Source organism: Saimiri boliviensis, chromosome 9 (genome assembly GCF_048565385.1).
Source record: "Saimiri boliviensis isolate mSaiBol1 chromosome 9, mSaiBol1.pri, whole genome shotgun sequence".
Taxonomy (NCBI): domain Eukaryota; kingdom Metazoa; phylum Chordata; class Mammalia; order Primates; family Cebidae; genus Saimiri; species Saimiri boliviensis.
The window spans coordinates 67,600,301-67,620,729 of NC_133457.1; the positions used below are offsets into that span (position 1 = coordinate 67,600,301).

General features: G+C 40.6%; 1 protein-coding gene across 8 annotated transcripts in view; it reads left to right on the forward strand.

Moving 5' to 3' along the window:
• Window positions 1–20,429, forward strand: part of NKTR (natural killer cell triggering receptor) — a 49,707-nt gene that overhangs the window by 25,589 nt on the left and 3,689 nt on the right. For 6 of the 8 annotated variants that reach the window (XM_039461921.2, XM_074406096.1, XM_074406095.1 and 3 more), the window contains 10 exons: window positions 3,135–3,164; window positions 4,084–4,229; window positions 5,516–5,738; window positions 6,522–6,677; window positions 10,503–10,590; window positions 11,441–11,586; window positions 12,750–15,635; window positions 18,062–18,157; window positions 18,894–18,950; window positions 19,772–19,876. In XM_039461921.2, the coding sequence (XP_039317855.2) occupies window positions 3,135–3,164; window positions 4,084–4,229; window positions 5,516–5,738; window positions 6,522–6,677; window positions 10,503–10,590; window positions 11,441–11,586; window positions 12,750–15,635; window positions 18,062–18,157; window positions 18,894–18,950; window positions 19,772–19,876 (3,933 nt within the window). The remainder of the gene's footprint in view (window positions 1–3,134; window positions 3,165–4,083; window positions 4,230–5,515; window positions 5,739–6,521; window positions 6,678–10,502; window positions 10,591–11,440; window positions 11,587–12,749; window positions 15,636–18,061; window positions 18,158–18,893; window positions 18,951–19,771; window positions 19,877–20,429) is intronic. The other 2 variants (XM_039461919.2, XM_039461918.2) reach the window with 2 other exon arrangements.

Consider the following 20,429-nt stretch of genomic DNA (forward strand, 5'->3'; position numbering starts at 1 on the left):
GTTAATCCTGGGAACTATATTTTAACTTCAGTGGCTTGTTTCCACCAAGTTCTGCACATCTTCTGGAGAGGGAGTGGGGTTATAGTTTATAGTATGGTTTTAGTTCTCATTTCAGTGTGGAATTAGTCATTTCTGTATAAGGGCCAAAGCTTCTCTGATAATGGTATAAAACTAGATTGTTTTTGGAGTAGCAGTGACACTTGTCAATTTCTAGCATTTATAAGGCTTAAATACCTTGGACACATGTTTTTTTAAAGTAGATTCAGGGGTCGGGGAAACTGAGAAATCACTGTCTCTAAGTACAAGAGAAAATGGAAATGCATGCATATTGAAAAGTTTTATAATCTGAAATGTTCTTTGTGGTTTTTTTCTCTTTTTTAGGTATGTTTTCATAAGCATATATAAATTTAAGCATTTATGATAGCCTCTGGCCTTCACTTACTGAGCATGGGCCACCATTGCATAGCTCTTTAAACAGCCACTTTGACGATCAAGCAATTTTTTTTTAATTTAAAGTTTTGAAAGAGTAAGAGTTCGTGGGATGAGCTCTCTGCCTCTTTGAATAGAATTGAATAGTCTAGACGGTGCATATTCTCCCCACCCTTTTGTAACCCTCTTTGGCTAATGTCCTCTGTTCGTCCATGTATTAGCCCAGTGCCAGTAAACCTGCTTTACATTGGGATTTCTCCTCCTGGAAAGTAGGTGGAGAACTCCAGGGGGCTTCTTTTTGTTAAATATTTAGTATTCTTAATAGGTAGTCTAATCTAATTAAAGTACGTACAGACTTACATTTCTGTATCTTGAGTTGCAGATCCAAGTAATGGACTTAAATCGTTCACATCAGGTTTAGGCACTGTGGGCAGGCTGAGGTGTCCTTGAAAGAGTCATTTCTGTCTTTGTTTTCTGCGCTACTACGATAAAGACCAAGTTTGCCTATTCTTGGCAGTTTTCATTCGAATTAAAAATAAACTTTAATGTCATAATGATAGCTATTCCATCCTTAAATTGAGTCTCAAGTAGTATGTTGCTGCATCACTACACTACTCTGGAATGTTTTATTTCAACATGTGCTCCAAAGGTTTGCCATAAGGTAGTTTTTACAGCCTTTCTGTTAGCCAAGATGGCAAATGGAATTGGGCTCTTCATGTTTTAGAAAAATGTGTAGGCTTTCCCCAATACTACAAGATCTGTGAGTTGTGGGAAAAAGGATCAGGGAAGGAGAAGGGATATGTCTCATCAGGAAACCATACATTGTTTTTGCTTCTACATATTTGGGCTGATCCCCTACATTGTAGAAAAATTTTACTTTTTTAAAAGCATTCTTGGCTGGGCGTGGTAGCTCACGCCTATAATCCTAGCACTTTGGGAGGCTGAGGCAGGCAGATCCAGCCTGGCCAACATGGTGAAATCCCATCTCTACTAAAAATATAAAAATTAGCCGGGTGTGGTGGCGCATGCCTCTAATCCCAGCTACTTGGAGGGCTGACACAAGAGAATCACTTGAGCCTGGGAGGTAGAGGTTGCAGTGAGCCAAGATCGTGCCATCACACTCCAGCCTGGGCAACAGAGCAAGACTCCATCTCTAAATAAATAAATAAATAAGTACTCTGTACATCTTTCATATAATGGAATCACTGTCTAGCTTCTGTACTAATTTCTTGTCTTCAGTGTACTTTGGTAAAGCTTTATAATTAAAGTACATTTATGTCTTAAAGTTACCATCCAAAGTGGTTTCTAGATGCTAGTTTAATTGTTTAAAACACTAGTGGCTCACTAATTCATTAGTTTTTGTTTTGTTTTTCTTTTTCTTTCTTTCTTTTTTTTTTTTTTTTTTTTTTTTTTTTGCTGCCTGTTTTTATTTTTATAATTACATTAGCCTGAATTTCCACTTTTCACTCTTCTAAGGAATATTTGATATTTGTAGTTTTAAAACTTAGTGTTTCTTTTAAAATTCTGGGACTTACGTTGACATTTTACATTTTAAAAATTAAATTACATAGTGCTCTTACAGAACTGAATATTCTTAATGTAAGTATAAGCATTACAAATCCCTGTGCAATAAAGATTTTTAGCATTGTTATGGTTAAAAACTGGGTTTTATTCACTTACATGTCTTAAAATTGCTTTAAAATGAATGTAAAAATTTATGTGGGAGCTTCTAGTACAGCTGACTGCTTTAACATGGCCTGACATATAGTGATCTTTTTTTCTCTCTCAAATTTGTTTTCTATCTCTTAAATATCTATTTCTCATTCTTATAAATCAAGATGCTTGTGGTGTATAATTCTGAGTCTAATTCTCTGCTTTTGAATTTTTTCCACTGCAATTCATATAATGTGAAGATCTATGAAAATGCTATGGGAAAACTAGCTTGGGTTCAAAATACCTTAACCAGATATACCCTGTAGATTGTCTGACAGTTGGTGACTGTAGAAGAAGCCGGTTGGGTGTTTTCGGGGCCATGGACATTTAAAATGCTTGTAATGTTAGCCATCGTTACTTTGCTGTCAGAAGGGTTGGCAGATTGCAGCTTTTCTCCCTATCGCATTTTCAGTTGCTGTGTCAGAGCTTCACCTCGGGTGAAGGAAGAGGGGCAGGAAGTTCTGGAAACAGAGCTCCAAGGCCTACCTCTGTCTGCCTGCCTAAAAATGCAGACCGACTCAATATGAGACATCACAGATGGGAAAACATTTACATGTGTGGGCAAATGGGTATCACTCTTTCTTTCCATAGGGCAAATAAGAGGTGCTTTTCTTATTTAATTATGCGGATACGTTTTGAGGGTTTTTAAAAAGTGTTGTGTTTTACTTTGTTTTGGATTTGACAGTAACTATAATTTTTATGTGTATTCATGCTGTATATTTATGGATATAAGTCAAACCTATTTCATAGATTATGTATACCTACATATAGTCTAATAGAGATAATTGTGAGGTGTTTTTTTTTAATTAGTAAAATGGCTACTATTGCTGTTTTGGGATCTTTAAGGTTAGATGTATATCATGTTTAACTTTTTTCCTTATCTTTTTATCTTTACTTCTCTGTTCTCTACATGCTGTGTTTAAACCTTTCTGCTCTCTTCACCTGAACACACCGTGTTTGACATCACCTTTGTGTTGATGTTTATTACATAGTACCACAAAGCCTGCTCCACACCTGGATGGGTAAGAGTTACATTCTTACTACCTTGGGGAAGTGTTTGGGTGGCCAGCCATAAAGACAGATTGGACCATGGTTGAGCCCTCAAGGGAGTGCTGTTGATGTCGGGGTTAATCTCACAGCCAGCCTCTTCCTTAGGATCACAAAATAGAGTCGTTTTGAGACCCCACGGTTCTCATGTCACTGAAGGAGTCATTAATCTGTCCTCATGGATGGGCTTCTCAGCAATAGATTTTTTTGTTGTTGTTTTTTTTTCCCCCAAAAGTTTTCAAAACGGGCCAGATAGTAAGCAGCACAATTTCAAGTGTCCCTGTAAGGAGGGTTTCCGAGTAACAAGTGAAGTCTGAATGTTACCAAACTCTTTATCTAAAATGGTTAAGAACCATTGTTTTAAAGGCAGAAAACCGAGGCCCAGTTTGCATAATTGTTTACTTTTATGAAGCAGATTTCAAGTTCTCATCCTTTCTAGTTGCTTCTTTTTTTTGTTTTTTGGTTTTTTTTTTGAGACGGAGTTTTGCTCTTGTTACCCAGGCTGGAGTGCAATGGCGCGATCTCGGCTCACCATAACCTCCGCCTCCTGGGCTCAGGCAATTCTCCTGCCTCAGCCTCCTGAGTAGCTGGGATTACAGGCACGCGCCACCACGCCCAGCTAGTTTTTTGTATTTTTAGTAGAGACGGGGTTTCACCTTGTTGACCAGGATGGTCTCGATCTCTCAACCTCATGATCCAACCGCCTCGGCCTCCCAAAGTGCTGGGATTACAGGCTTGAGCCACCGTGCCCGGCCCTCTAGTTGCTTCTTTAAACAAACAGTTTGGTTTTATTTTCAGGTCTGTGGACATATCATTGATTACAGTTAATTGTCTTGATTATTGTTTATTGCTTAATTATCAAACCAGTTGTTTCTTGAATTTGTATTTTGACAGGGTGCATGTCGTCTTTGGACTGGTTATTTCTGGTTTTGAAGTAATTGAACAAATTGAAAATCTGAAAACTGATGCTGCAAGCAGACCATATGCAGACGTGCGAGTTATTGATTGTGGAGTACTTGCCACAAAATCAGTGAAAGATGGTAAGAACTTCTTTGACAGTAGACGAAGCTGAGACACAGGTAAAGCAGTGCTAAAGACTATAACTAGATTTGAGTAGTGGAACTAGTGGTATAACAATAGCCGTTGGTGCCTCTGAGTCATACTCGACACATTTAATCTTTTAGCATATCTTGTCAAATCTTACCTCCTTGTCCTTTTCCTTGCCACCAGCCTGATCCAAACCACCAGTATGTTGTGTCTGGATTACTACAGTAACCTCATAACTGTTTACCTTGCCTCTGTCCTTTAATCTTTTGTCAGCAGCAGTAGCTTCCTAACAGGTCTTATTGCTTATGTCCTAGGACCGCTATGGTCTGTCCTTAACAGCAACCAGAGTGATCCTTTTGAACCATAATTTGCATTCATGTCATGCCTGCTCAGAACCTTTGAAGGACTCCCTTCTCAATCTTCCAAAGCCTAAGTTTTTGCAGTGGTCTCTAAGGCACTGGCTAGTCCAGCTCTCTGCTGTCTCTCTGAACTCTTCCCTTATTCATTGCCTTCCAGGCACATTGACCTTTGTTCAGACATGCCAGCCACTCAGGGACTTTGTGCTGCCTGTTCTCTTTGACTGGAACACCCTCTATTAAGATACCTGCATGACATCCTCCCTTGCTTCTGTAGGTCTCTGTTCAAATGTTATGTTAAACTATCCCTAATCTGCCTATTCCCTTTACACTGCTTTGTTTTGCTGTCTTAGCACTTATCATTTGTCATATTATGCAATTCTTTCTTTCTTTTTATTTATTTTGAGACAGACTCTTGCTCTGTTGCCCAGGCTGGAGTGCAGTGACAACAGTCTCAGCTAACTGCAACCTCCACCTCCTGGGTTCAAGTGATTCTCCTGCCTCAGCCTCTGGAGTACATGGGATTATAGGCATGCACCACCATGTCTGGCTAATTATTACTATTTTTAGTAGAGACAAGGTTTCACCATGTTGGCCAGGCTGGTCTCAAACTCCTGACCTCAAGGTATCTGCCTGTCTTGGCCTCCCACAGTGCAGGGGTTATAGGTGTGAGCCACTGCCTTTATTATGGGTGTGGCCTATTTCTTGTTATTAAACCCAGCTAGAATTTAGGCTTCTTAAGGACAGGGGACTTACTACCTTACAATCTTGCCAGTAATTTTACTATAAAATTGAAAAAACTACATTTCATTTTGTGTTTGCTGTATATAAAGCATATTTTGATATTCAATAATCATAGTTTTTACTCTGAAGCATAGGCACTGAAATTTAGTACTAATGTTTTTATTAATGTTTCTTAAAAGTTTTTGAGAAAAAAAGGAAGAAACCAGCTCATTCAGAAGACTTGGATTCCTCTTCCAATTCCTCTTCCTCTTCAGAATCATCTTCAGAAAGTGAAATTGAACAGGAGAGGAGCAGAAGGAGGAAACATAAGAGGAGGCCAAAAGTTAAACGTTCTAAAAAGAGGCGAAAGGAAGCAAGCAGTTCAGAAGAACCAAGGAATAAACATGTAATGAGCCCAAAAGGGTACGTGTTAAACACCGATGTACTCTTACCTAAAAACACACACTCCAGAAAGGGAAGAATACGTATAATTCTGTAAACTCAATTTTATTAGCTGTTATTGAAAAAGGATGGTATTTTCTAAACTTTATCTAAATTGAAATCTGCCAAATCTAAGAGTTGGTAGTGTAGGCATTTCATTTCAAAGATTGTGTGTGTTTTCAGTTTTCAGGTGACAATAGTCCTAAGAACTGTTGGGTTTTTTTTGTTTTTTGTTTTTAAGAGATGGGGTCTTGCTCTGTTACCCAGGCTGGATGGAGTACAGTGGCACAATCATAGCTCACTGCATCCTCGACCTCCTGGGCTCAAGAGATACTTCTGCATCAGCCTCCTGAGTAGCTAGGACTATAGGAGTTACCATTATGCCTGGCGAATTTTTTAAGTTTTTGTAGAGACAGGGTCTTTTGCTGTGTTGACCAGGCTGGTCTCTGACTCTTGGCCTCAAGCAGTCCTCCCATGAGACCCCTGAAGTACTGGGCTTACAGGTGTTAGCCACAATACCTAGCTTCCTGGAACTCTTAAAATAAAAATGTTAGGATCGTTTAACAATTTCAAAATGTTAGCCTGTGGGTTTTTAATATCTGGTTGATAATTTGTTCTCTTTGTGAAAATCATATAACTCTTTTGAGTGAGACTTGTACGCTGTCGTTAATTATGCTGTTGTTTTAATATCTAATTTTATGTGCTTTTGTTATGAAATGCAAACATTATACATTTTAATCGGTGACTTGATTTGTTCTCTCTAAGTCACTCTGAGAGGAGTGATACCAATGAAAAAAGGTCAGTTGATGCCAATGCTAAAAGGGAAAAACCTGTGGTCCGCCCAGAAGAAATTCCTCCAGTGCCTGAGAACCGATTTTTACTGAGAAGAGATATGCCTGTTGTTACTGCGGAACCTGAACCGTAAGTAGGATGACTAAACTATATGTTTGTATTTCTCTGAGAGACAATTCCTTCAGCTCATTGCAATTCTGCACTCATGTATGGAACATGACTCATGTTTGAAGCACATTGAAAGATACTGTGGGAGTATCAGATTAATGAATGATAAGTAGGAAATATGGGAGATACCAGATGAATGACTGTTAACGTACACTACCTTTTTTTTTTTTTGAGACGGAGTTTCGCTCTTGTTACCCAGGCTGGAGTGCCATGGCGCGATCTTGGCTCACCACAGCCTCCGCCTCCTAGGTTCAGGCAATTCTCCTGCCTCAGCCTCTTGAGTGGCTGGGATTACAGGCACGCGCCACCATGTCCAGCTAATTTTTTGTATTTTTAGTAGAGACGGGGTTTTACCATGTTGACCAGGACGGTCTCGATCTCTTGACCTTGTGATCCACCCGCTTCGGCCTCCCAAAGTGCTGGGATTACAGGCTTGAGCCACCGCGCCCGGCCACACTACCTTTCAGAATTCACATTCTAGTAGGCAGAGGAGGTTGGGCAAGTTGGTCCAGGAAGCTCTTATTGGTGATCTGGAAAGATTTCATTCCTAATCTTCCTGCCTTTGCCTTCCATTAGAGGAGTGCGATTTTAGTTATCAGAATAGAGAGTTAGATGAAGTCTTTGGATCCATTTGAGTGACGAAGCATGCATTCCAATTTGAATAGTGCATAATTAATTGCATGATGATTGGAAGTATAATTTAGTATCATAAATAAGTTACTTTCGTTAACTTGTTCAACGATTACTTCTCTGCATTGGAAAAGTGAATGTGTAGTTTTAGATTTGGTCTGAGAAAATAGTAATGTATTTTGTGTATTAGATTTAAGTTTAAAATTATTAAAAGAAAATGTTTCATGAAAAGAAATAGAAATACCATAATGATATAATTGATAAGTACCCTATGGTACAATTCATAAGTACCCTATGAAGAGTTATTTTGAAAGCTGAGAAGTATAAGAGTCCTTGTTTATAATTAGGTCTCTGCATAAAGTTATTTAGTTTATTAAATTTTTTTAAAGCCTGATACTGTCTTGTTTATAAAGCTGTTGCAAAATGGTGTGTATCTTTGAATTAATTGCTTAACATATTATGTTTTCATTATTAAAAATTCTAGCTTGTGATCAGATTTTATAGTAGAACTTTTCTTCCTTGTAAGAAGACACCAAGTTCATTGATCAAATCCATTTGGCTTTCAGAAGGTGGGAAACTTGAAAGATCCACTTTATTGTTGTATGATAGGTGTCAGCAGTCTATGATTCATGGACCAAATTTGGCCTACTGGTGGTTTTTGAACAATCCATGAGTTAAATGTGTTTTTTATGTGTTTAAATTTTTTTTAGGGGAAATCAAAAAAGGAATATTTTGTGACATGAAAATTATGTGAAATTCTATCTAAAAATAAAGTTTCATTGAAACACGACCTCATTCATTCGCTTGCCTTTTTCTTATGCAACAGCAGCACTGAGTAGTTGCAACAGCAGCTCTGAGTAGTTGCAGCAGAGTTTGTGTGTAGTGTTCTCACTCCTTCACGTGCCAAGAGGCGCACTACAAATGACGGTGATAAAGCTGTAACTCACCGGAATTTCAGCTGCTACACACATCAGCCATCTGTGTGAAGAGATCTTTTTAAAGATGAAATACATAAAATCTCATTACAGATGAGCATTGAGGAAGAGCATTAACGTTAACTGGGAGGTTTTGTATTTTCTTGTTTTTTTGAGGCAGGGACTTGCTCTGTTGCTCTGTCGCCCAGACTAGAGTGCACTGGCAAGATCATGGCTCACTGCAGCCTCAACCTCCTGGGCTCAAGTGAGCCTCTTGCCTTATCCTCCTGAGTAGCTATTACTACAGGTGCCTCGCCACCACCCCCAGCCAATTTTTAACATTCTTTGTTTTAATAGAGAATGCTAACTTTGAGCCCTAATTAAGCAAAGGTTTTCCATCTCCCAAAAATGAATTGCATTCTTCTCATTAGTAGATCTTTATTACAAAAAAACGATACTCAGTTGTTATCATAGTATTTTGAGTTTTGTCAACAGAACATTTGTGGAAATTTGTTTTCTACCTTGAAATTAGCCAGCCACAAAAAAGACAAATACCCAACGTGTAGAATATTCCTCATATAAATGGAACCATATGGTACTTGGTTTCTAGAATCGTCAAATTCATAGAAACGGAAAGCAGAATAGAGGTTTTCAGGGGCTGCTGGTGAGAGCAGGGAATGGGGAGTTAGTGTTTCATGAGTAGAGTTTCTGTTTGGGGTGATGAAAAAGTTTTGAAAAGACGGTGATACTTGCACAGCATTGTAAATGTAACTGATGCCACTGAACTGTACATTTAGGATGCTAAAAAGGACAAATTTTATGTTATATATGCATATATGTGTGTGTGAATGTGTATATATAGATATCTCTTAAAAAAAGTATTTTTTTTTTTTTTTGAGACGGAGTTTCGCTCTTGTTACCCAGGCTGGAGTGCAATGGCGCAATCCCGGCTCACCACAACTTCCGCCTCCTGGGTTCAGGCGATTCTCCTGCCTCAGCCTCCTGAGTAGCTGGGATTACAGGCTTTTTTTTTTTTTTTTTTTTTTTTTTTGAGACGGAGTTTCACTCTTGTTACCCAGGCTGGAGTGCAATGGCGCGATCTCGGCTCACCGCAACCTCCGCCTCCTGGGTTCAGGCAATTCTCCTGCCTCAGCCTCCTGAATAGCTGGGATTACAGGCATGCGCCACCACGCCCAGCTAATTTTTTGTATTTTTAGTAGAGATGGGGTTTCACCATGTTGACCAGGATGGTCTCGATCTCTTGACCTTGTGATCCACCCGCCTCGGCCTCCCAAAGTGCTGGGATTACAGGCTTGAGCCACCGCGCCCGGCAAAAAGTATTTTTTAAATGCTTATTAATACAATGCCTGACACAGTAATTGCCCAATAGAAACTAGCCATTATGTTAATACTAACAGACACAAAATAAATTGAGGTGTGAAAAGGCCTCAGGCATGGAAGACTGCAGGTGTCACAAACTATACTTCGATAGTATATATGATGCAGTAAGGCAGCAGATTCAAAGCATTTAAGATGAAGGGGCAGCTTAGAGCAGAGTAGGAGAGACAAACTTAAAAAATGACCAAAGCACAATTAAGCATCAGAGTTAGCAGTACCTCAGTGTTCCCTTAAGAACATCACTGGTTTGACAAGAGAAAAATAAAAAACGATTTTCTTTAAAGATGGTACTGGATGCGGTGGCTCATACCTGTAATCCCAGCACTTTGGGAGGCCAGCGTGGGTGGATCACGAGGTCAGGAGATCGAGACCATCCTGACCGACATGGTAAAACCCCATCTCTACTAAAAATAGGAAAATTATCTGGGCGTAGTGGCACGTGCCTGTAATCCCAGCTACTCGGGAGGCTGAGGCAGGAGAATCGCTGGAACCAGGAGTCGGAGGTTGCAGCGAGCAGAGATTGCACCACTGCACTCCAGCCTGGCGACAGAGCAAGGCTGTGTCTCAAAAAAAATAAATAAATAATAAGAGATAATAATGTGCTTAAAAGGAGAGCTACTAGTATCAGTATCATGTATTTTTACCCAATTGATTTTTTTTTTAAGTTTTGTCATTTAAATGGTTTGCTTACAAAATAAGGTTATGTGGAATGTCTCATTGTACAAAAGTGTTGGATAAATGAAGTGTTTTGGTATTATAGGGACATAAATTCTGTATTTAAACATTGAGAAAAATGCTTCCCCTTTGCATATTTTTAATTTTCATCACCATCTTCTTTTCCTAGGAAGATTCCTGATGTTGCACCCATTGTAAGTGATCAGAAACCATCTGTATCAAAGTCTGGACGGAAGATTAAAGGAAGGGGCACAATTGTATGTGTGATAAGATTTTTTTTTGAAATTATGTATCTAAGTAGGAAAAAATGTTTACCTATCATCAAAATCCTAGCTTTAATTTTAGATATAATACAAAATCTATTCAAGGAACTAATTTTATTTTCCATAGCTATGGGAAGGTATTCCTGTTAGATCAAAGTACACTGCTGTGTTTGAATGGGTTTAATTGAGTATGAAAAGAGGAACATGTAAAACCATCAGTGAGAATGCTGAGAAATCTGGCATGTTGAATAATCTAGGCTAATGAATGGATTCATTAAGACTTCGACGAGGAAAAGTTTATGTGCATTACAGGTGAATCTCAGCCTTGCCCATCTTTTTTAATGCCTTGTTTGAAATAACTTCACCCGAACCTAAAATAATAGTTAAAAAGAAAAAAAAAGAGGGCCGGGCGCGGTGGCTCACGCCTGTAATCCCAGCACTTTGGGAGGCCGAGGCGGGTGGATCACGAGGTCAAGAGATCGAGACCAGCCTGGTCAACATGGTGAAACCCCGTCTCTACTAAAAATACAAAAACTTAGCTGGGCATGGTGGCGCGTGCCTGTAATCCCAGCTACTCAGGAGGCTGAGGCAGGAGAATTGCCTGAACCCAGGAGGCGGAGGTTGCGGTGAGCCGAGATGGCGCCATTGCACTCCAGCCTGGGTAACTAGTGAAACTCCGTCTCAAGGAAAAAAAAGGAAAAGAAATAACTTTAGACCACCCTTTTGGTAACCTAAATCATTGCCTTTGACGGGATGATCTGAGATTGGGTCTTTCACTTAACTCTGTCCTATAGCAGACTGTCAAGATGCGTTTTTAAAACTAGTATTCTCTTTGTTTTTAAAGCGCTATCACACACCTCCAAGGTCAAGGTCCTGTTCTGAGTCAGACGATGATGGCAGCAGTGAAACACCTCCTCACTGGAAAGAGGAAATGCAGAGATTACGAGCATACAGACCACCTAGTGGGGAGAAATGGAGTAAAGGAGATAAGTAAGAACTTTGAGTATAAGCACAATCCTGGGTCTGTTATAGTTTAAGTGTTAAAGGGATTAGATAAAATTCCGGACATTTCATTAAAGATTCACAGTCAGAATTAGACTCTGACCAAAGGAAATACATTTGGGACTTCTTGGTGAAAGTAGTGCTCCTAACTAGTTGGGCTTTTAAATCAAAATCCTGTTTTCCTTAACAAAAGCTGTAAGACTGTATCTTTTAATGACCTCTTAGTCCATTTTAGAAATGATTAGGACTTAGAAATTATATAGCAGATTATTTTCTAGCCAGCCAGGTCACTGATGAGTTCATTGGTAGATGGGAACACCTGCACTCAGTGTGCCGTTGGCTTTTGATCTCAGGGACTGTTGTTTCTTTAGAAGTGTATGTATCTCTTACCTTCAGTTATGTCCCACAGGGGAATATTTATTTTAGGAAGGGGACAGGCCCCAGAATAGATGGTGAAAAATACGCTAATGGGATGCTGTGTAATTCTTCGTGGTAGAATTGTCTCTCTGTGGACATCCTGCAGAGTGGTTCGGGATTGGGAGAGGAGGAAAAGAAGTGTGTCTGCTGTGTGAACAGGCTCAGACACAGCGGGACTCAGGACTTTCGTTCTGAGCCTTGACATTACCACTGAGATTGTAAAGCCTGTATGTGTTTTTGTGTACTTTGTCCTCAGTTTCTGATTTAAGTAGTTTACAGTCTTAGGGGAAATCTGGATTACTTCTGTGAGGTGGAGAAAAAACAAGATTCATGCTAGTTTCAAGCAGCTGTCCTGCATCTTTTAGAAAATCAACAAAATTGTCTGGGACCTTGTTTTGACATGCCCTCAAAAATTGTTCCTAGAGGCAGAGGGTTGTTAGCAGGTAACAGCCAGGAACTCTTGTGATTGAGTTCAGTAGTGTTCTTGTGATTAGTTGGTTTGATTTTCAAAAACATTTTCCCAGCAAATGTAAGATTCTTTGCTTCGCTTAAAAAAAAAATCCTTTCGTAAGTGAATCCGTTAGTAGTTCTCAGTGTGTGTCTCTGAAAGTATAGCAAGACCAGGCCTATAACTCTTTGATTCACACTTCCTGTTTGTGCTTAGCAAAGCTATGTTTTAAGGCATAGAAAACATGCTTATAAATCACTGCATGAATATCGTGTCCTTTCTGTAGGTTAAGTGACCCCTGCTCAAGCCGATGGGATGAAAGAAGCTTGTCCCAGCGATCAAGATCATGGTCCTATAATGGGTATTATTCAGACCTTAGTACAGCAAGACACTCTGATGGCCACCATAAGAAACGCAGAAAAGAGAAAAAAGTTAAGCATAAAAAGAAAGGGAAAAAGCAGAAACATTGCAGAAGACACAAACAAACTAAGAAGAGAAGGATTCTTATGCCGTCTGACATAGAATCCTCAAAGTCTTCCACTCGAAGGATGAAATCCTCTTGTGATAGAGAAAGGAGTTCTCGTTCTTCCTCAGTATCGTCTCATCACTCATCAAAGAGAGACTGGTCTAAATCTGATAAGGATGTTCAGAGCTCTTTAACCCATTCCAGCAGAGACTCATACAGATCGAAGTCTCACTCACGGTCTTACTCTAGAGGAAGCTCAAGATCAAAGACCGCATCAAAGTCCTCACGTTCTCGAAGTAGATCAAAGTCCAGATCTAGTTCCAAGTCTGGGCACCAAAAGAGAGCATCAAAATCACCAAGAAGAACAGCTTCTCAGCTAAGTGAAAATAAACCAGTTAAAACAGAACCTTTAAGAGCAACCATGGCCCAAAATGAAAATATAGTAGTACAACCTGTTGTAGCAGAAAATATTCCTGTAATACCACTGAGTGACAGCCCCCCCCCTTCAAGATGGAAGCCTGGACAGAAACCTTGGAAGCCCTCTTATGAGCGAATTCAGGAAATGAAAGCTAAAACAACCCACTTGCTGCCCATCCAAAGCACTTACAGTTTAGCAAATATTAAAGAGACTGGTAGCTCATCATCCTACCATAAAAGAGAAAAAAATTCAGAAAGTGATCAGAGCACGTATTCAAAATACAGTGATAGAAGTTCAGAAAGCTCACCAAGGTCAAGGAGCAGATCTTCTAGGAGTCGATCTTATTCCAGATCATATACAAGATCACGTAGTCTAGCTAGTTCGCATTTAAGGTCCAGGTCTCCATCGTCTAGATCTCATTCACGAAATAAATACAGTGATCATTCACAGTGTAGTCGATCATCTTCATATACTTCTGTTAGCAGTGACGATGGAAGACGAGCTAAGAGGAAGCTTAGATCCAGTAGGAAAAAAAACAGTGTTTCACATAAAAGGCACAGCAGCAGCTCTGAAAAGACACTTCACAGTAAATATGTGAAAGGTAGAGACAGATCTTCATGTCAGAGAAGGTATAGTGAGAGCAGGTCATCTTTAGATTATTCTTCAGACAGTGAGCAGTCAAGTGTTCGGGCTACACAGTCAGCCCAAGAAAGAGAGAAGCAGGACCAAGTGGAAAGAACACGTAATAAACAAGAAGCAAACAGAGGTGAAGAGAAATCCAGGCCTGAAAGGGAATGCCCTCCCTCAAAAAAAAGAACTTTGAAAGAGAATCTTTCTGATCACTTTAGAACTGGCAGTAAGCCCAGAAGGAAGAATTACGCTGGGAGTAAATGGGACTCTGAGTCAAATTCAGAACGTGATGTAGCTAAAAAAAGTAGAAATAACTCGCAGCCATCCTCTGACAAGGAGGAAGGTGAGGCCACATCGGATTCTGAATCAGAGGGTAGTGAAATTCACACCAAAGTCAAACCCACAACAAAGTCGGCAGCACATACTTCACTGCCTGATGATAAGGGTGCTTGGAAATCAAGCAAACGGCGCACATCAACCTCTGATTCTGAGGGGTCTTGTTCTAATTCTGAAAACAGTAGAGGAAAGCCACAAAAGCACAAACATGGGTCAAAGGAAAATCTTAAAAGAGAACACACCAAAAAAGTGAAAGAGAAATTGAAAGGGAAAAAAGACAAAAAGCACAAGGCTCCAAAGCGAAAGCAAGCATTTCACTGGCAGCCTCCACTAGAATTTGGTGAAGAGGAGGAGGAGGAGATTGATGACAAGCAGGTTACTCAGGAGTCAAAAGAGAAAAAGGTTTCTGAAAACAGTGAAACGGTAAAAGATAATATTCCAGAAACAGAGAAATCACGTGAAGAGGGCAGCCTTTCAGGTAAACATAATACAGCGACTCTTTCATCAGATCTTGATCAGTTTACTAAAGATGATAATAAACTCAGCATTTCTCCCACAGCTTTAAATACTGAGGAAAATGTGGCCTGTTCACAAAGCATTCAGCATGTTGAAGAGCGTGTTCCCAATGGAGTGGAAGATGTGCTGCAAACGGACGACAACATGGAGATCTGCACTCCTGACAGGAGTTCCCCAGCAAAGGTCGAGGCAGCTTCCCCTCTGGGAAACGCACGCCTTGATACCCCAGATGCGAACGTCGCTCTAAAGCAGGATATGGCAGCAGAACATTCTGAAGCAGTGGTAGTAAAACAGGAAAGCAGCATGTCTGAAAGTAAAGCGCTGGGTGAAGTGGGGAAACAGGACAGTGGCTCTGCTAGCTTGGCTAGTGCCGGAGAAAGTTCCGGGAAGAAGGAGGTGGCTGAGAAGAGCCAAGTCCACCTCATTGATAAGAAGTGGAAGCCCCTGCAAGGTGTGGGGAACCTGGCAGCACCCACTGCTGCCACATCTGGTGCTGTGGGAGTTAGGACGTTGACCACTGTGGCCGAAGTGAAACCACAAGGCTTGAGAATAGAAATTAAAAGCAAAAATAAAGTTCGGCCTGGGTCTCTCTTTGATGAAGTAAGAAAGACAGCGCGCTTAAACCGTAGACCAAGAAATCAGGAGAGTTCAAGTGACGAGCAGACGCCTAGTCGGGATGGTGACAGCCAGTCCAGGAGTCCAAGTAGATCTCGAAGCAAATCTGAAACCAAATCGAGACACAGAGCAAGGTCTGCCTCCTACAGTCACTCAAGAAGTCGGTCGAGAAGTTCCACGTCTTCTTACCGGTGAGCAGTATTATCTTTTTTTCCTCCCAAAGAGAGTCTGTTATTGTTTAGCTTGGAAGAATATCAAAATTAAGGATAGAAACACTATTTCCAAATGTCTTGAAAGGAATAAGAAGTCTTGTGTGATTCAAAATTGAGGACATAGAGGGAATTTCAGGAGGAGAAATTTGGGCTCGGTTTACAAAACTCTGTTACTGTCAATTTAAAGCTCTCTGTCATTAGAAATGAGTTGACATGACAGGTTGTAAGTTCTCCATCTTTAAAGGTGTGAGGCTGCTCTCTTTGCCAGGGAGCAGTGACTTAGAATGGAATCCTAAATTGGCAGAATATATAGAATTTGCAGATCATTACTCTAACCTTTCAGTTTAGACATGTGGAAGGTGAAGGCCAGAGGCGGTTACCTGCCCAAGACAAGCATGCATCTTAGTTTAGATGTGGCGGCGGTGGGGGGCGGTATGGGTAAAAATGATAAAAATGATCATCTTTAGATTTTTTGTTGTTGTTTGAAAGGCAACAAAAGAATTTAAAATACCTTTATCTCATCTTTGTCACTCTGCACCTTCATGAAAAGGTTTTTGTCATTGTTATAAATTACATCATACCTTTTGTTGTCAGCATAGAATGGATAACACAGATGTGAATTAAAAACGGAAAGAATATTGTGGTGCTAATAAGAAGTGAATAAGCAGTTGTGTTGTATTGTTTTTTTTTTCCTTGTAAATATTTTATGGTTTTACCTGTCTCTTACTCATATCCCTTATTATATTGTGCTTGATATTCATCATGTGGACTGAAAATAGCATACGAATCTGTGACGTTTTTTCCTTTCTGGTTATTCATCAGTCTTTCTTCCCTTGCTACCCAGACTTCTTCCTAACAGGCCGTCTGTGCCACTCTCCTTAGCCCTCGGCTGTGCACTTGCTGCCTTAGTTTACTGATGAAGCTTTCAGGTGTTCCGATGGCCAGTGCCATGGCGTGTTTTCAGCCTCATTTCTGGAGCCCTCTGCTGGCTCTCCTCCTCCCACTCGGCCGGTTCATCCTGCTGGTGGAGGCTTCTCTTCTTCCTCGTGGCCTTTTCTGTCTCAGTTCCTGCTGCTAGATGCAGTCGCCTGTGGAGCGACACCAGCTTCCTGTCTGCTTACGGTCTGCCTTACCATGTACAGAGACAGCTCTGAGCTGTTGGCAATGCTGGCCACTCTGCCCAGTTACCTTCTCATCTCTGCCTTGGGAGTTGGCAGTGTTTCATTTTGCAATGAAGACAGCAAGGCATAGAAAGGCTAAGGGACTTGTTCTAGGCTATGCAGCTAACAGGTAGTGAACTGAGATGGATAAGCCTGGGTGCGGCCCTGCCTCCCTGTTCTGGATACCTGCCTGGCCTGACTTCCCCACTAGGGTATGAACTCCGTGAAGTCAGGAACTGTGTCTTACTCATCGTTCAGTCACCTCACAGGGTGTGGCTTTATAATTTTTGGTTGAATAAGTGACTACAATCTTTTTAGGACATAATGTATTCATTTTCTTGCAGATAAACTGGAAGCAGGTCATGTCTTCCAAAACATAACTGCATACTGAATAAAACCTATGGTGATATTACATAATGTCACCTATACACAGAGGTATTGTTCTGTTCTTGAATGACAGGCTTAACGGAGGGGAGAAGGGTGGGGAGCCAGGTGAATGCAGAGGGGCAGATTGTACTGCTTACGTTTCTGCTTGTTGTACTGAGTATTAAAGAGATGTAAAGAATAAAAAAAATGATTGAAGAATAAAAAGCTATATGATACATCCTCACCTACCTGCCGTCTAGCTTAAAGAATAGAGCTTTGACACACCAGAGCCATCCCAGGCGCACTTCTGTCCCAAAGTTAACCGTTACTCTAAACTTTGGCTATAATATTGTCTTTGTTTACAGTTTTACCCCAGATGTTTCTATCTTTATACAATGTTATGTTTGCACCTTTTATAAATAAAATTCTTTTATATATGTAGATGTTCTACATTTGCCTTCTTCATTCAACCTTGTGTTCTAGAGATACATTCTTGCGGATTACATGTAGCTGTAGTTCGTCCATTTTCTTACTTCAGAATATTTCATTATGGGTCTCTACCTGAATTTTTTTAACCCATTCTACCATTGATGGAGATTTGGCTTATTTTCTTGTCAGTGTTACTGGTGTTATAAATCAGGCTCCTATGAACATACTTGTGCCAACCTTTTCTTGTTTTTCTTTATTTTATTCTGTTTGGTTTTAACCATTGTTGCTTTGAGATTGCCTCATTAGCTGTCACTGTCATATCCACTGTGAAGAGGTTGTGAGAGGCCTTTCTTCTTGTTGTGTTTTCCCCTTCCTGCCCTACTAGTAATTAATGTTAATACCATGGTGAGTTAACATAATTACATGTTTTTTCAATTGCTTTGATTGTAGATCAAGAAGCTACTCTAGAAGTCGGAGCAGAGGATGGTACAGCAGAGGCCGAACCAGAAGCCGGAGCAGTTCCTACCGGAGTTACAAAAGTCACAGGTGAGCTTGTGATCTCACCCTGCAGTGTGGTGTCCATCATGTCCACTTTTTAAGGCTACATAGGCAGAGGCGGGTAGTTGATGAGAAGAATCACGTCATTACTGAATATAATACTGGCCTATTTTCTTCCTGTGAAAGAGCTGTGGAATTCTTGACTATTCCTCAGTTGAGATCTTAGCAGAGTGAGGCAAGAGAAGCAGTAGAAATATTTAGGAAGCCCTGATTCCTGCCCCCACCTCCCCACAAAGATCTTCCCTAACCTAAGTTTACATCTGCATTCACCTCTTGACATGGTTAGAGATTGGGATAGGAAGATTGTAGAGACGGGGCCGAGAGGAAGAAGTGCATGTACTGGGGGAAGGGTGGCCCCAGACTTCTGGTTCTAGCTTCTTTCCCTCTTTTGCCTCTGAGGTATTTTCTACTGATGCTGCGTCACTTGTCTTACAAAGGTCCTACCTGTGCTGACCTCTACCCTTACTCCACCCACTTTAAGCCTACCTAGTGACTTGACATGTATCTCAGAGAAAAACTGCATAAAACTGCATCTTATGAAATCCAATAGGCTTTTTTAAAAATCCAGTATACTTTTGATTTGAAAACAAAACAAATACAGCTGTGGGATTTCACTGTATTTTCACCTTGATGGGCAAATAAATGTCTAGATATAATAAATGTTTGGTATACCTTGTCCTGCCCTGATTTATAAGACGATGGTCCTTCATGTGATTAATATTAGGACGTCCAGCAGGAGCAGATCCAGGAGCAGCTCATATGATCCCCACAGTCGGTCCAGGTATGAACAGAGATTGGGAAACCACCAGTGGGGCAGAACTGAAAGGTTTTGTTTGATAAACTCTTAGTTCAAAGCGGTATTTCATTGAATCACTGAATGCGTATATTTGTCTCCTGAAACCATACCTTTTCTAAATGAGGTCTTTCTGACAAGTTTTATGTGTTGACCCATTATACTCCAGTGTCAAAAATGACAGTGTCCAACTGTAATGGCAGGTGTTTATTGAATAATAGTTGCCTATAAAGAGCCACCAGATTCAAACTAACTCGTTAATGTTGTGATATTTTTCAATGCAGAAAAGAAATTAACATTTTTCTCTTTAATTATGGTAAGTCTCATTTGGGGCGATTGTTAAATGTTTCCAGTACTTGTTTTGGAACTGTGTTCTTATGCTGTCACCTGGTGTCCGTGTTCTAAGCTAGAACACTCTTAAGATCCTAAAAAGAAGGCCGGGCACAGTGGCTCAAGCCTGTAATCCCAGCACTTTGGGAGGCCGAGGCGGGTGGATCACGAGGTCAAGAGATCGAGACCATCCTGGTCAACATGGTGAAACCCCGTCTATACTAAAAATACAAAAAATTAGCTGGGCATGGTGGCACGTGCCTGTAATCCCAGCTACTCAGGAGGCTGAGGCCGGAGAATTGCCTGAACCCAGGAGACGGAGGTTGTGGTGAGCCGAGATGGCGCCATTGCACTCCAGCCTGGGTAACAAGAGCAAAACTCCGTCTCAAAAAAAAAAAAAAAAAAAAAGATCCTAAAAAGAAATAGGAACATACGAGTATTTGAGTGGGGAAATTTAGCGTGTGTCGTTGCCGTTAAAGCAGGTCCTACACCTACGACAGTTACTACAGCAGGAGTCGGAGTCGGAGTCGAAGCCAGAGAAGCAACAGTTACCACCGAGGCCGAAGTTACAATCGGCGGTCCAGGTGGGTCTCTCTCCTTGAGCACACTGCAGGCCACTGTGGGCACCTGATGTGGGAGGTCGTGGGTTGCTAGTGGAAGAGTAAGTGCTGTGACCTTCCAAGGACAGAAATACTTCCTCTGAAATCTCAACAACCCGCAAGCACTACAAGTGGCTTTTATATTAAGAGTTGCCAGGTAATATTTGTTGGTTATTGTGTTTGAATCTAAGAAGGGTTTTTCTGTATCTACATGTCTTGGACAAACGTTTCTTTCGGAAAGGTCACCTACACAGTGGCCACTTGCTTAAGTAGAACTACTTGCTAGCAGTAGCCAGTTTCTCATTGTTTTTTAATTAAAAAAACAACAGTATCATTTGCTTCAGCATCAGGATTGAGGTTTATATGTTGCCAATTATTGAGTAAAATACATTTTTTATGTATTATGTACTATGTTTAACATATTTTGGCTTCTACGAAGGTCTTACTGTCAGTTTCGTGCTGTCCCTTTCTGGTGGCCTCTGATCTTGCCTTCTCCTATCCATTGCGACTACAGTGATCCTTGTAAATAGCAGTATGA